Below are 14081 nucleotides of genomic sequence, written 5' to 3' on the forward strand. Positions count from 1 at the left end.
TATATTAAGCTGCTTTTTGTAACATTTTCAGCTTGGTGTTATCATCCTATTAGTATCAAAGATAATGCAGTATAATTGCATAAGTAGAATTATATGAGCTGGGAAATAATAACTCTAAATCCATAATTAAATACTTGTACTCAGAGGTGCGTGCCTAATAGTGAAACTTCTTGGTTTTGCTTTACAAAGTATTGGTAAAATTCTGGTCTCACTGGTATCAGTGCCTTTTCCTCTTGACAAAGATGTTTTAGCTCTTTACATGTAAATGAATAACACTGCATGGCAGGTGTTTGGCAGGGGGGCTCAGTAACAGTCTGTTGCAGCCAGCAAAGCCTTCAGTGTCTTGTCAAGTACAGGAACGTAATCTACTCCAAAGCGTGCATCAGATGTATGTATATGTGTCTATATATGTATATATACACAGCTGATGTGTTTGTGTATACATACACACACACACATGCATGTAGTCCAGACACAGAAAATAAATAAATATATATATATTTACTCTTAGAGGCTTAAGAATAACGTAAAAGCACTTCAGGTGATTAATAAAATATCAAAGCTATTTCTGCCTGGCATTTTGAAGTATATTTGTAAAACGAGGAATGGCACATACTGATTCCTTACTTTTCCCCATGATAACATAAGTTTAATGTCTTACGACAGTCATCCTTTATAAGAATGCATCTGAACTTTTCTGACGACTCCTGTTGTCAGTCTACACAGAAGAAGATGTGGTCTGGAGCATTAACAAATACCATATTGCAACAGAGTTACGTGTGGCATACAAAATACCTGAAGCTCAGTGCCTGCCATCCACAACACCCTTTTTGGGGCATGTGAACTTCAGATTAACTTGTGGGTTTATGGACAATCACCCATTAGTGGCTGGACCACATCAGGTGTGCTCATAGAGCATGTCTACTTTGCTTTTATCCATAATCTGTTGTTTTATCCAAATGAAATGTCATTGACATACTCTGAGACTATTCAGTGTTGCATAAAAAGCACAGTAAAAAGGGGCAGTTGGGGAGGTAAGCTTCAAAACCATACTCCTGATTTGACCTAAAACATTTACGTTGGTGCATCTTGCACTAGCATATAGATATCCAAGCTGTTTTGGCATGAGCCTCACAGGAAGCAGAACAGTATATTACCTAATGTGCACTCTTTAAATATAAAAATTTATTCTAAAATCTGTTTTACAAATAATTTTTTTGTAATAAGAGTTTTCCATCAACAAGATGACAGGATTTTTACACAGGACTAGATCATAAACATAGTAATAACAGATGACTTAATACAAAGTTCTACACCAAAATGGTTTAACTCCAAGGTTCACATTTTGATCCAAGAATGACACTTGATTAGGTTGTACATGTACGTAAGAAACCAACTGGTGAACCTTTGAAAACTGTTGTGTGAGTGTATAGAAAATACAAAAAGGTTACATGCTGGCCTTTGCCACATTGCCAGACATTGCAACAAACTATTCTCTCCTGCCTCCAATTGTTTTTAAGTCTGTCAGCTTGCTGGTCCTGTTTCCTAAATGGTGCTCACTGAAGCTGACCACGTTTATTAAAATACTCTGAATATGCTATTTATTAAAAGAAAAAAAAATGTTTAAAAAAAGGAAAACACAGAGCTTTAAGGCCAAGAATGTAAATGTTTTTTACTGGTAGATTGTCTTTTCAGAGGGGAAACCATACGCATGATTTGCAGGACTTTCACTGCAGACTACACGCAGAACATAAACCCAATCCTGAATAGCAACTTTCTGCTGTCGTATCTCCCCTCTGTGTGATTCTGGGATCAGTCCAAATCACAGGGAACATTCATTAGAAAATGAAGATACTTAATCTGGTGATAAACTGTTTTATCTTTCTTTGTATGTGAGTGCTGTCTACAAGGTTAAGTTATTCTGGAGCCTTCATAAAGGCTATGTAATACGCTTAAATTACCATACATGTCAAAAGACAGTAACACTCCTGGACAGTACATTAGACCCTTGAAAATATTGTACCTGCAGACAGTGCTGGTGAAAGCATCTTTGTCTTAAATTTGGAAAACAGGGCTGAGATCTTTGAGATCTTCTAAATTCTGTTGTTACATGTTACCTTAGAAATAGTGGGCGAAGTGGAGGAAACCACACTAAACTCTATTCTGCCCCCACTCCTGGTCTGCCAACTTACCTGTTGGTCCTACTGGACCATGGATGAATCCAGTATTATCAGCTTCCACAAAGGACAGATCCTAATTTAATTCTTGGGCCACCAGTGACTGCAAAACACATTCCAGATTCCCAAGCACATTAGATTATTTCCTCATTTCCCTCCTGTGGACAATCAGTCTTCCTAGAGAGCTGGATTCTTAAATGTATGGTTTACTCTTACACCAGGTACACGCTGTTAGCTTGAGTTTTAACGAAATCACCAGTTGTGTTTATTTACCAAAACCAGAACAGTACTTATTGCTGTAATCATTATTACTTTGAAACAGTGAATAATTAAAGTAAAGTCAAGAAGGTTTTCAAATCTGCCTTCTGGCTTTTCTCTTTTTCTTCTAGGTTGAGCATCCGTTTTAGCTTAGAAAAGTGAAACTTGGAGTTTCGGGGAGTCTTGGAACCGGAACTCGTTGTCACCTGTCCGGATGTTTGCGTTCTGAAAAACAAAAGACTCAAATTATCTTAAAGGTGAGAAATCGTAATTAATATCAACTAACTATGAAAATGGACACATGTAATTTAAGCAAAAATTTTAGATGTAAATAGTGTGTTTTCATATACAGGTGAGCAGTTGGAAGTAAACTTTTTTTATGCAAATTTTAAGCTATATATTTCACATTAATGACAAAAACATTATTGTGCATTCTTGGCACATGGTCACATTTCATTGGAATCTTTTAAAAGTTGGGAAGTCAAAATGGATCTCCTTAACCAGTCCACTAAGGAAAAACACTTGGTTATCAATTACAAGTTTATTAAGTGACTGATCTGCAATCAGCACACCTCCCCTTCCCAATAAGATCCATTATGCTCTACTCAGTCCAGTGCCTCTTTAAATAGGAGAGAAACAGATACCTGGGAAGAGATGAGGGAGTGTTCCCTTTGGATCCCAGCCTACTGCAGCTTACAGGTGTCATTTTTTTTGCAGACTGAGTTTTTACATCTGGTGTCCTCAGGCTAGATTTAATAGTTGGAGTGCCAGAATTTTGTGTCTTGGTAGCCAGAAAATCCCTGCTTTTACCATAGTGTCTTGTTGTTTTGTTGCATGAGGTGCAAGTAATCAGCTACGGAGAGAATAAAGAAATTATCAACCACTCTATCAGTCCTTCCCCTTTTATTTTTTAAAGCCATTGTAAGAATTATCTAAACCATTCTATTCCAAGAATTATCCAAACTCTCTATTAATATGGGTTAAATATTTGCCTAAGAGAAACACAGAGATTTTAAAAAGCAGTATTTACTTTACACCTAGTGTTTTCATTTCAGGCTTCTTAAGCCAAACACGTCCCGTGGATTTATCTAGAAATGACTCCAGTCCTAGCAACTGATTTCAGGAGACCCTTAACCCTGCCTTTAATATAGTTCACTGAAATACAGAAAACAACCCTGTCAAAACCAGAAGATGAAACAGCACCTGAACTGGATGTATGGTATTTGTGAATATATAGTAGTGGTATTCATATTTTGCTAAAAAATGTGACATACAAAGTGATCAAAACTCATGAAGTATACGCCAACCCCAATGAAGTTATACTACAAATTTTCAGAGTCTTGAGATAAATATATAAATTGCCAAACTCTCAAGAAATACCCATCCATAACTAGTAACAGCAAGTCTTAGTGAACAAAGAAGGGGCTTTTTAATAGCACTAAAATATTTACTACAATACTGAGGAAGTTCTATCTTCTACTTGTCTGTTTACTTCTGGTCTGCAGGGAACCTCCAGCAGCACAGTACGTTACAGAGGTGCAGCACAACAGGTAACATGGGAGAGGCACAGAGACTGTCAGATACTCCTAATATCCCTTACTACCATGGCAACTACTCTTATTAAGACACACGGGAATAATACAGTCAGACAAGTTTTGAGGCACACAATTACACAGACTGAAAAACATAGTTACATGATGTTTCTGGTTAAAAAGCATACTCAGAAGAATGCCACAAAGAAGTCCGAGAGGTTTTGAAAACATCTATAGCACATCATTCATTTCAAAGTGCATAAATTTACCTACATTCAGAGTGCTTAGAAAGAGTTCAATTTAAAAATGCTTAAATGAAGTGCTTTCAGGTGTTTTGACTATGTCTAGACATTATTTTGTCAGACTAACAAACGAAAAGAGAGAGAGATCATTAACTGACGCAGCCCAGGTATTGATGCATTTTTAGCTCTTCTGAAAATCAGATGGGGAAAAAACACAGCACCACATGACCGTTTAGCACTCCACGGAATATAAATGGAGGTCAACGCTTTACAATGCAGGAATCAGCGGAGTAAACATAGCAGTGCACTGCTAGTTTTCACTCCCTGGACAGTATACACAGTTCACTCCAGAAAGACATCACAGGCACCACCTGTCATATTGCTGTTGCTTAGTTTAATTCTCAACCACACTTGAATTCTCATTTTCACAAAGCTCACTTATTAGCTTACAGGGATCTACATTGCTAATTTTGAAAGCTGACAGTTCCTGCCAGTATTTTAAATACTTAATACCAGAAATATTTAAATCATAATCCACAGCACAAATGCAAACAGAACTGAGCAGAACACAAGTGCAGCAAACTGTAACTACATCCCAAGATTAGAGTATTATCCAGAGTTTACACTGGCCCTATTTTAAACTGAATCTTAAACGACTCATATAAATGCACAACACATCCTAAGAATCTCTCTAGCTACAAAACTAAGTGCCCGTCATAATTCTCCAGGATACTGTTCACCAATTGTCAAAAGAGACAGTTCTTAATGCACACTAAATGTTTGTGATCATACAGCAGAAAAATAAAGCAAAGCATCCAGCTTCCCAGATAGCCTTTATCTTGCTCTTTTTTGCTGGTCATTTATGATCCAGAATTTGGAAAGGGTAATGCCTTGAATGCTCATCTGGAGTGCCTTTTTTCTTTTTTTCCCTGAGGTCTGATAACATCTACAGTATTTGCTTAGTTTGTGTTATTGACTCCTTAATAATTTTTGGTTGAGCAAATTTTGCCTCCCAAATGTGCAGGCTCTCATCTGAGAAAATGCCAAGAGTACCAGGAACTGCTGGGCACAGTACAGTGTTGTCTCACTTTTAAGACATCCATTTACAGAACCTGTTTTAATAATAGTGCATGCCTTTGCAACACTAGATTAAACATATGCTATTGTTCTTCACAGCATTAAATCTTATATTATTCAGTAATCCTAGGAAAAAAGAACTAAAGCCTCAAGAGCAACATTAGCTTGTTTAAATTTCAGAAGTGGTTTAGTTTTGAAAGACCTCCTATAAACAACAATACTCAGACAAACATAAAAAATTCAATGTGTTCAGAAGGTAACAATAATCTGTTGTAGTCATGATGGTCTGCTGAGATAAATAAAGAAAAACTTGTGCATTGAGCAAAAACTTTTTTAGATGGCTAGTAAAACTAAAAAAAAAAAAACCTTGACAATCCATCAGTCACTCAAGCCCTTCTTCAGTGCTGAAACAAAGGCAGTAAACATGAAGCTATGCACACTGGCAAAAACAGCCTGACTTCAGTCAATGGAATGTTTTTCTTAGGTATATTTTGGGGGATTCTTAGCAATGGATTTCTACAAACTCAAGTGGATTATTAGGATCTACACTATTGCATTAAAGCTTTACATCTAATAGAGTTGCCTGTGGTTTTACCACATTCACATAAATAGGAAAAAAAAAAAAAAAGGCAGGCAAAAATCTGCCACTCCTGCCACTTTTGCAAAGCTATGCAAATGATACAGTAGTTGACAGTGGAAATGCTGGAGCTTCCTGGCAGGAAGAAATGACTTAATTTTCAGCAAGATCTCAGACATCTGCACAGTTTACCCAGATTGGTGCTAAACAGATCACAGTAAGAGCGGAGCTGTTTCCTCTGACGTGAAGGTTTTTTTCTGGCGGGGATGGAGAGGCGGAGGAAGGTGGGAGAGAGGCAAAAATAAAAGATGTCTATTCTTGAAATTGCACTCTTGATCTCTTTATTGCAGAAGGTAGATTCTAAAATTTTTGATTGTAAATGTAAGTAAAAGTTATACCAAAAGGAAAAAAGAACGATATTCTCACGAAAAAAAGAAACATGCAGGAGTGAGCTCCACTTCTAAAAGAAAGATTTCCATATCCTTTTTTTTTTTTTTTTTTTTTTTATGACAATGAAAGGCTTCAGGGAAACATCTAATATTTGGCAGTCCAAAGTGAATACCCTTACCAGAACACTTTTGGAGTCCCTGTACTTTTTCAAAAGCTTTGTCTGTCTCATGTTGAGCTTGTAACTCTTTGCCTCTCGCTTAAGAATCTTCTCTATCTGCGGAGTCACCTTCATCTTTGGCTTGAGACGCACCCGGCGGCTAATGGGAAGCAGGAACTGGAAGCAGTGAGGACATATCCTCTCTTTCCCAAATTCATCATCTATGGATTAATAGAGAGTAAAACTTCAATAATCATGATCTATGGGCAAAAGAGTAAAACTTAAATGAAATAACGATATATAGGCAAAAGAGTAAAACTTAAGTAACCATAATCTATAGATAAGCGTTATAAAGCATGGTTCTACGTTAGCATTATCAATGTTTTGACTCGTGTGGTTCAGATGCAGCCACAACACCAAGCCGGGCGCCCTGCCCCGGGCTCTCCTCACTCGCCTCGGCGCCTGCCCAGCGTCCACCTGCAGGGGGAGAGAAAACAGAGGGGCACTAAGTCACCGCGAGGCGGAGCCCCCCACCCCATTGCTTCTCCCTTCTCTTTGCCCTCCTCCCTTCATTCTATCCCCAAGCCGTCCCTCCCGTGTCCCCGCTCACAGCAGGAACCGCGCCTGTCCCGGGCAGGCGGCCGCCATCTCCCTGGCCGCCGCCTCCAAGAAGCGCCCGTGCAGCCCCATGACGATCAGCGCCCGCCCCGCCGGAAGGGCCGTGCCTGCCTCTGTGTGTGAGTGTGTGTGTAGGGGGTGGCTCCCCGCGCTCAGCGCCATGGTTCCGGGCTCTGACGGGACCCGGTGCCTCTCTCTCGGCGCTGAGCCCCGGGACACCGGCGGCGGGGCGGCCCCGTTGCCGCCGGGGTGTCGGCACGGCTGGGCGGCAGCCGCCCGGAGAGCCGCTGGGGCACCGGCGGCCACGGGGGCCGCTGAGGGGAGGCGGCGGGGGCAGCCGCCTGCCCCTTGGCGCCTCAGAGTTCCTCTGTGGGAAAGGGGACTTCACCTGAGGGGAAATAATATATATATATATATATATATATATATATATATTTTCTGCCAGTTGTTGCCACCTGGAAGATTTCAACCAAGAACCCCACTTAATGTTCGGAAGCGCCCATACGATGCACCCGTCCAGATTTTAGCAACGGTGTACTTGGCCTTATCACTCCGCAAATGTGCTCCTATTAAAAATTAAAATAAAAAAAATAAAAACAACTCGGCTTTTCATCGTTTGATGTGTGTTTTATTAATTCCCTCGGCCCCATTCATTTGCTAGACGTTCTTCTGCTTTGATCTGTTGGTAATGGTGTTCATTTAGGAGAGGTATTCATCTGAGCAGGCTTCAATATTCTATTACGGAATCTGAATAAATATAATTATTTCTTATTTTCTAACACAGAGGAGATGAGGGCTTTAGAAGTGGAAAAGAATTCAGTATCTGGGCTTTCTTTAACAGGAGGCCTTGATGGTACAGTCAGTAACTCTGAAGTCGTTAATAAAATGTTCATAATGGCTACAATTAGAGCTTCTGCTGGCTTTATTTTTGAATTAAAATACATTTTTCAATGGGCTCTTCAATGCTGCATTTTCTTGTCATGGGGTTGCAGACTTTGTTGGTGATAGTTTTTGCGTGAAGCCTGCCTTCCTGAGTCACAGAGCAGAGGTGCCTCGTAATGTCTGTTTCAAACACAACCAGTGTCCATCAATCAATAGCTTTGTGGCGAACGACGTGTGTCCTTTCCATAATTTATAATTTTTAGCGACTAAACCCACACAAGTCTGCCTGGCCTGGAGGGACTCGGTTACAGAGAAGGAACAGGGAGGACAGGTCGTGCTGTGCTGCCCAGCGGCAGGGAGATATTCCGGGGGGCTCTGCTGTAATGTGTCATAAAGCACTGACTGATACAATGCAAAGGATGCATTTTTCTTTCTTTTCCTTCTCCTCAGCCTGCTTTTACCCTCTTCTTATCCCTGATTTTTTTTCCCCTCAGTCTCTTCCAGTCTCTCTGAAACACACATAAATTTTATTCTTCTGCTCCTGCAACTAGGTTCGGCCATTCCCCTTTTTCCACTAGTTCACTTTTTCCACTGTTTTCTCTTTGTATTATAGATCATATCGTAAAAGCAGTGCAAACAGCACCTCCCAGTGCCTTTCAGGTATAGTGTTTCTTGTCCCATTACATGCCTCAAGAGACAGAAACTGCTCTGCATGTTAGGTGTGGTGCTACACAAATAAAACTCTGGAAGCAGAGGGGAAAATGACCACCAAGCCTTGGCCTGCAATTCCGGGCTCTCTCCGGGTCTCCTGCAGAACTCCCATCAAATGCCCGTATTTCTGCACACACAGTGCTGCCAGGACCAGATCCTTAAAATCAGTTGATGCTCAGCTCCCTGCTACCGTATTTGTGGCATCGGGGGGGATAAATTCACCTGCATTTCAAGGCAGAATACATTTGTCTCTGCTTTTTCCTGGTTTCTGCTCACACAAAGCACATTAGCAGACCCAAGTTACTAACTGCTTCCTGCTTCTGCTCGTATTCGATGTTTTGTAGTTACCACGGCTGACCAACAAGCTGTAAATCTTGCCTGGTGTTTTGTAACAGAGAGAAAACCAGGATGATTTGTGTCGACTTTTGGGCATCGTGCATCATTATTGATTCGCGGGAGGGCGGTGAGAAGAGCGTAGCGCGGATCTGCTCCGTGCAGACCGTCCCAGAAGGTGGTGGTAGCTAGCAGTCAGCAGAGGGCAATAGAGAAATACGGTTTGTGATACCTACAGGGTTTGAAGCACTGATTATGTGTTTACAAAAAAAAAAAAAAAAAAAAAAAAAAAAAGGAAAGAAGAAGAAGAAAAGAAGAGCCAGGAGGGTAGATTGTTCAGTTTACTACTGAAGACCTGACTGTGACAGACCACCGGGAAAACAACATTTTCAGAGAGAGGAAAGGAGACCTTCTTTAGCATCTCTCCGAGTCTCTCCTTTTTTCTTCAGAGTTACATAGGATAACTTAGCCAGAACTTACTGATGACTGCACGCTCAGCGCACTCCAGAATGGACGGGGAGATGCAGGAAAGCACCCTTTGGAAGGAACAGAAGAGGAGGCATTTCAAAGATCCTGCAGGTGACCGAGGTGAGCAAACTCAGCTTCTCTTCCGAGTGAGATCATAGGTGTTCAATCAGCTGTATCAAAGTCAGGAGGAAACAGAGTGATTGAAATTATGAGGGAATTTTGCTTTTTTCAGGCATGCTGGTGCACGACTAATTTTATCTTGGGAAAAACAGCTAGTGATGCTACAGGGATAAGCACTTCTAAGTATACGTTATTTTGGAGACGAGCTAAAACTGGTGATTGTTTTATGTGCAATATTTTATATTAGCACTGTTTGAAACATGCTCATCATTTCACAGTGTTTGGGACTTTAGTTTACAGGGAAATGTAGAACGAATATGAGGCTACTGTTGTTCCTTTTAGAGGGGATTTTTGATAAGCTTTTGGAAAAATGTGACTCGGAGATTTGGAGGAATTTACTAAGAGATCTCAGATGCATGGTGAGAACACCCTCAGATTTTCCAAAGGCTTTATTATCAGAAAGATACTGAGAACTGGTAACAATGACTCTAACAATAGCAGAAAGAGTTAAGCCACAGAAATAAATGGGCTGACAGGGTTTGGAAAGAGGGGGAAAAAAAGAAAAAAAAAAAAGAGAGAGAGACTAAGTTAGGAAATAAGCATACGAAACACTTTTCTATTGCCATGATCTCAGCTGGTGTCACCATAACACTTGGAAAATATCCTCAGGATGCTAGGAGCCATTAAAGCAGTACAGATTATCAGAGGATAAACTTCCACCTCAGCTGCCACTGATACCAGAAGTGACCAATAAGAAACATTTGGGAAATGAAAGATGAAGAACTGAACATTGACATTCTGGGGATATCACAGAGCAAGTGCAAGGGTATCTAGAGGTCAGTCAGACAGTACCCATCTGAAACAAGGCAGGCTGATAAATAAGAGGGATAAATCATATTCTAAAAACTACTATCAGCTTCAAAAAGCTAATTAAAGGAAATGCTATCTACTGTTCTTCATGAGCCAGGATTTATTTTGTAAGTGGTGTGATAGGTAACGAAATGGCACAGTGATTTGTCTGTGCTTTGTGTGCCAAAACGTGTAGAAGATTACTGTGATGATTGTTTGTTTATTCATTGTTTAGAACACAGCTTCCTTGCAGCATGTGCCTGAGGGAGGTGAAAGATAACATATATAGAGCTTGTCACTATTTGCCATGGGTTGGCAACATCCATCTGACAGGGAAAGGACTCGATGAATGTCAGAATCCCCCTGATCTTGAAACCTACAAGTTCCAGTTCCAGTCTCCAATTTTTTCTTTATTTATTTTTTTATCCAGTATACTAGGTTTTCTTGTATACCTGCATATCTATTCCCCCAAAAGATAACAGAAATCTTAACAGATGGTCTTAAACAAAATCCCCGGAGAGAAAGGTAACTGCAGTTTGAGGAAATCCTCACTTACGTACTAACATCTCTTTAAAGCTGTATCTGGTGGGAGTGATTAGTTCTTGATCTAAAATGTGAAGCTCTGGGACAATAAACATTCTCTTATAGCTGATACCTACTTTCAGTGAAATTAACGTGACTGCTTGCTGTTGTTTGCTGAGGAGTTTTCTCTTGGCTCCTATCACAACACATCTGATCAAAGGGACTCTTGTAGTGGGGAGCCACTGAGAAATGGGACCGACTACTTTTTGTGTGACTTTGGTATGTTTGGCCTCTCTGTGGTCAGCTCATGAAGTGGCAGAACTGGCACCTTGCCGATGCGAAGGGCTAGGCTTTGAATGGTGAGCTGCACATGTATGAGGAGTACCCCCCTTGTATATAAGTTATGGGAAAGTCCGTGGATGCCAAAGGTCTGGAGGCAGTGTCCTTCAGGATGTTGACAAAGATGCTCCTGTGCCTGTTCTGGACATAAGTCCTTGTAACCTTGAGTCAGAAGAAATTATTTCTTCATCTTCACTCACAAAACAGTTGTCTAATAATGTTGAAATCTCAAGCCCAAGTTCTGCTTGCAAAAAAAGGTGCTGCTAGTAAATGTGTTAATTGTCATGTAAACCTGTTTGGTTAATGAGATGTGAAATAGTCCCTACTGTTAGGAACATCACCGTGCACAGGAGTTTGTCCCAAGCACTCGGGGTCATCTATTGCTGTGCTGCATGCAGCACAACCCGGAGCTATTTCAGCCTTTTGCCAAAATAGGAACATTTTACTTTCTGATGAGTCATCTGGGTTTCACTCAGATCTCATAAGATTCCCCCACCCTGTTCTTTGCTGTGCAGTCCAGCCCTTGCCCTCGAGGCCTTGCTTTCCCAGCTGAGAGCTGGATGTACCCTCTTCAGCAGCTGTGGGCTCCCTTCCTTAATTAACTCGGAGGGGGCTGCTCATGAACGATATGGAGCATTTTCTCTGTCACTGGAGCAGGACATGCAGCATTCCTGGCCTTTTCTGGCCTCGAGTGTGGCAGAGCAGTGCTGGCAACTGAGCTGGAGTTCGCCACACACTGGGCTAAATGCTACCTGCATCAAGACAGATAGGGAACTAGGTCAACCGAAGGGGGCGGCTGTAGACATTTTCCACATTGGTCATATGTTTCAGGAAAAGGTGCCTCTCTTTCTTCTTTTTTTTTTTTTTTTTTTTTCCTTTCTGGTGCAGAAGGGGAATTAGGGAAGTCTTCATTTTTTAATTTCTTTTTGCTTTGAATTCTTTTCTTTTCCTTTTAATTCTGAGCAACCTGATCTAAGGTGGCACAGGTTTGAGCAGGGGGCTGGCCTCTAGAGGTCTCCATCCTTAACCTGTAAATTTCAACACTCATTCCTGACTACAAAGTATCTGGGAGAAACAAACAAACAAACAAAAACACCCACAGCCCACAAAGTATTTGAAAATCTTTTCCCTAAGTATTAATGGAGCAAAGAGAACAAAACCCAGGTACTTCCCATAGATAACTGTGCCATGGGATAGTTATTTGCAGTTGCTGGTCTAGGCATTTGTGGGTTTTGTCAGAAAACTCATATTTAGGCTGCTTAACAGAATTGCTATTATGCAGAAATGTAGTCAGTTGAGAGATAAACAGTTTGAAGGCTGTACTCCCTGCTGCAATAGAAAAGTGGCTTCTCACACCTATTTATAGTATCAAAAGTTGGTTGTATATCTGAGAAGCTGCCTTCAGTGCTGATTCTTCCGGTTTTATTCTTGGTGAGTCAGATGGCAAGAAGGGATGGAATATTTACTGCTGAAGTACGTGAAATAATCTGAACTTAAAAGATTTCTATCAGTTTTTCAGTAATTCATTTTGGCTGAATTCATTCAAAATTAAACTGTTTGCCCAGCTGATATTCTTGATTCATCATCCTAGCTGAGAGAGATCTTCAAAACCATTTACAAAATCTAGACAAACATATATTCCATCAACTTCGATCATAAAGCTGGTAAATACGCAGAAAATCTGAATCTTTAGAGGTGACAATGATGGATATAATTTAGACACAAGGGAGGTAACAGAGAGAATCAGACTGATGCTCGGAGCGAACTTAAACCCAGAGTTTCACAGCTGAGTGTGGGTGGGTGGTGCAGTGCTCCTTGTTTCCTTCAAAACTGTTGCTGAGGCACAGTGGTAGCACAGCATATTTTATCTGCATTGGGAAAAGAGCTCACAAGTCTTCATTGCTATTAATGTGGCATTGGCACCAAAACTTGTTCCTCTTTTGAAGGAAAAACTGAAATGGGGAGGATGCTTAGGGACATGGGTTAGCGGTTGACTTGGCAGTGCTAGGTTAAGGATTGGACTTGATTTTAGAGATCTTTTCCAACCTAAATGATTCTATGATTCATAAGCCTGAAGCAGCTGTAGTAAGGAGGTAAAGCTCCACATGACAGTAATTTAATCAGACTGCAGAATTAGTGTCCTGACTGGTCACAGAAAACAGAAAACATCTTCAGTGAGGTCTGTATTGTAGCTGCAAAGTCCTCCAGTGCTGAAGGGAGCTGGCCTTTCTGAAGCTGGCCTGTATGCAAGGCTGTGCTCCTCAGAGAGTTTGCACAGAAAGCAGAACAGCAAGGGGCAGATGATTCAATATCATCATTTTGTCTAATGCCCCAGAGGTCTCTGCCTCAGCATCCCAAGTCAGACAAAGCTCAAAGTAGTTGCATGCACATCTGTTAAACAAAAGCCAACATCAAAATTGTCATTCACTTACCACTTATTTGAAGCATGAGGAGGGGCTGATGCAACCTCCAGATTTTATTTTTTTCAGAAGGCTCATAGCCACATGTTTTTACATGTTCTTTTCATTATTATTAGACGATGTTAACAGCAGTGCTCACATATGGCCTGCATCAGTCTTCCTAAAGGTCATTTTGGCCCTCAGCGAGGGAAAGATTTGTTTTCCCTTTTTGGAAAAGTCATTTTAAAGTGGCCATGCTGATGGCATGGTAGGCATAACAAATTTTGTCGATTTGTTATGGGCTTAGTTTATGCGAAAGAAACTATTTTTTTTCCTTACTGTGTCCTTAAGAAACGTTTTCCTGATGTAAATATTTGTTTTATTAGTCCCATCCTTCCTCCCAAGCCGCTCTGAGATCTCTGCATCCCTT

The 14081-nt window shown here is 40.8% G+C and overlaps 1 protein-coding gene across 1 annotated transcript; it reads right to left on the bottom strand.

Moving 5' to 3' along the window:
- Window positions 1-2413: 2413 nt before the first annotated feature.
- C2H18orf21 (chromosome 2 C18orf21 homolog) lies at window positions 2414-7205 on the bottom strand. Its single transcript, XM_035550466.2, has 5 exons — window positions 7021-7205; window positions 6865-6887; window positions 6432-6631; window positions 3080-3288; window positions 2414-2660 (listed from the first exon to the last, which is right to left on the bottom strand). The coding sequence occupies exons 1-5, from the start codon at window positions 7188-7190 to the stop codon at window positions 2507-2509; spliced, it is 756 nt and encodes a 251-aa protein (XP_035406359.1). The 5' UTR covers window positions 7191-7205; the 3' UTR covers window positions 2414-2506.
- Between the last annotated feature and the right edge of the window lie 6876 nt (window positions 7206-14081).

Source organism: Cygnus atratus, chromosome 2 (assembly GCF_013377495.2).
Source record: "Cygnus atratus isolate AKBS03 ecotype Queensland, Australia chromosome 2, CAtr_DNAZoo_HiC_assembly, whole genome shotgun sequence".
Taxonomy (NCBI): domain Eukaryota; kingdom Metazoa; phylum Chordata; class Aves; order Anseriformes; family Anatidae; genus Cygnus; species Cygnus atratus.

What these genes read in the sequence shown, in the direction of transcription:
- C2H18orf21 (XM_035550466.2), bottom strand. Translation starts at nt 7,190, where the DNA reads ATGGCGCTGAGCGCGGGGAGCCACCCCCTACACACACACTCACACACA. An exon ending in GGACAGGCGCGGTTCCTGCT is followed by an intron (nt 6,888 to 7,020) that starts GTGAGCGGGGAC and finishes CTCCCCCTGCAG; the next exon opens with GTGGACGCTGGGCAGGCGCC. An exon ending in ACTCCCTCATCTCTTCCCAG is followed by an intron (nt 2,661 to 3,079) that starts GTATCTGTTTCT and finishes TTTGTTTTTCAG; the next exon opens with AACGCAAACATCCGGACAGG.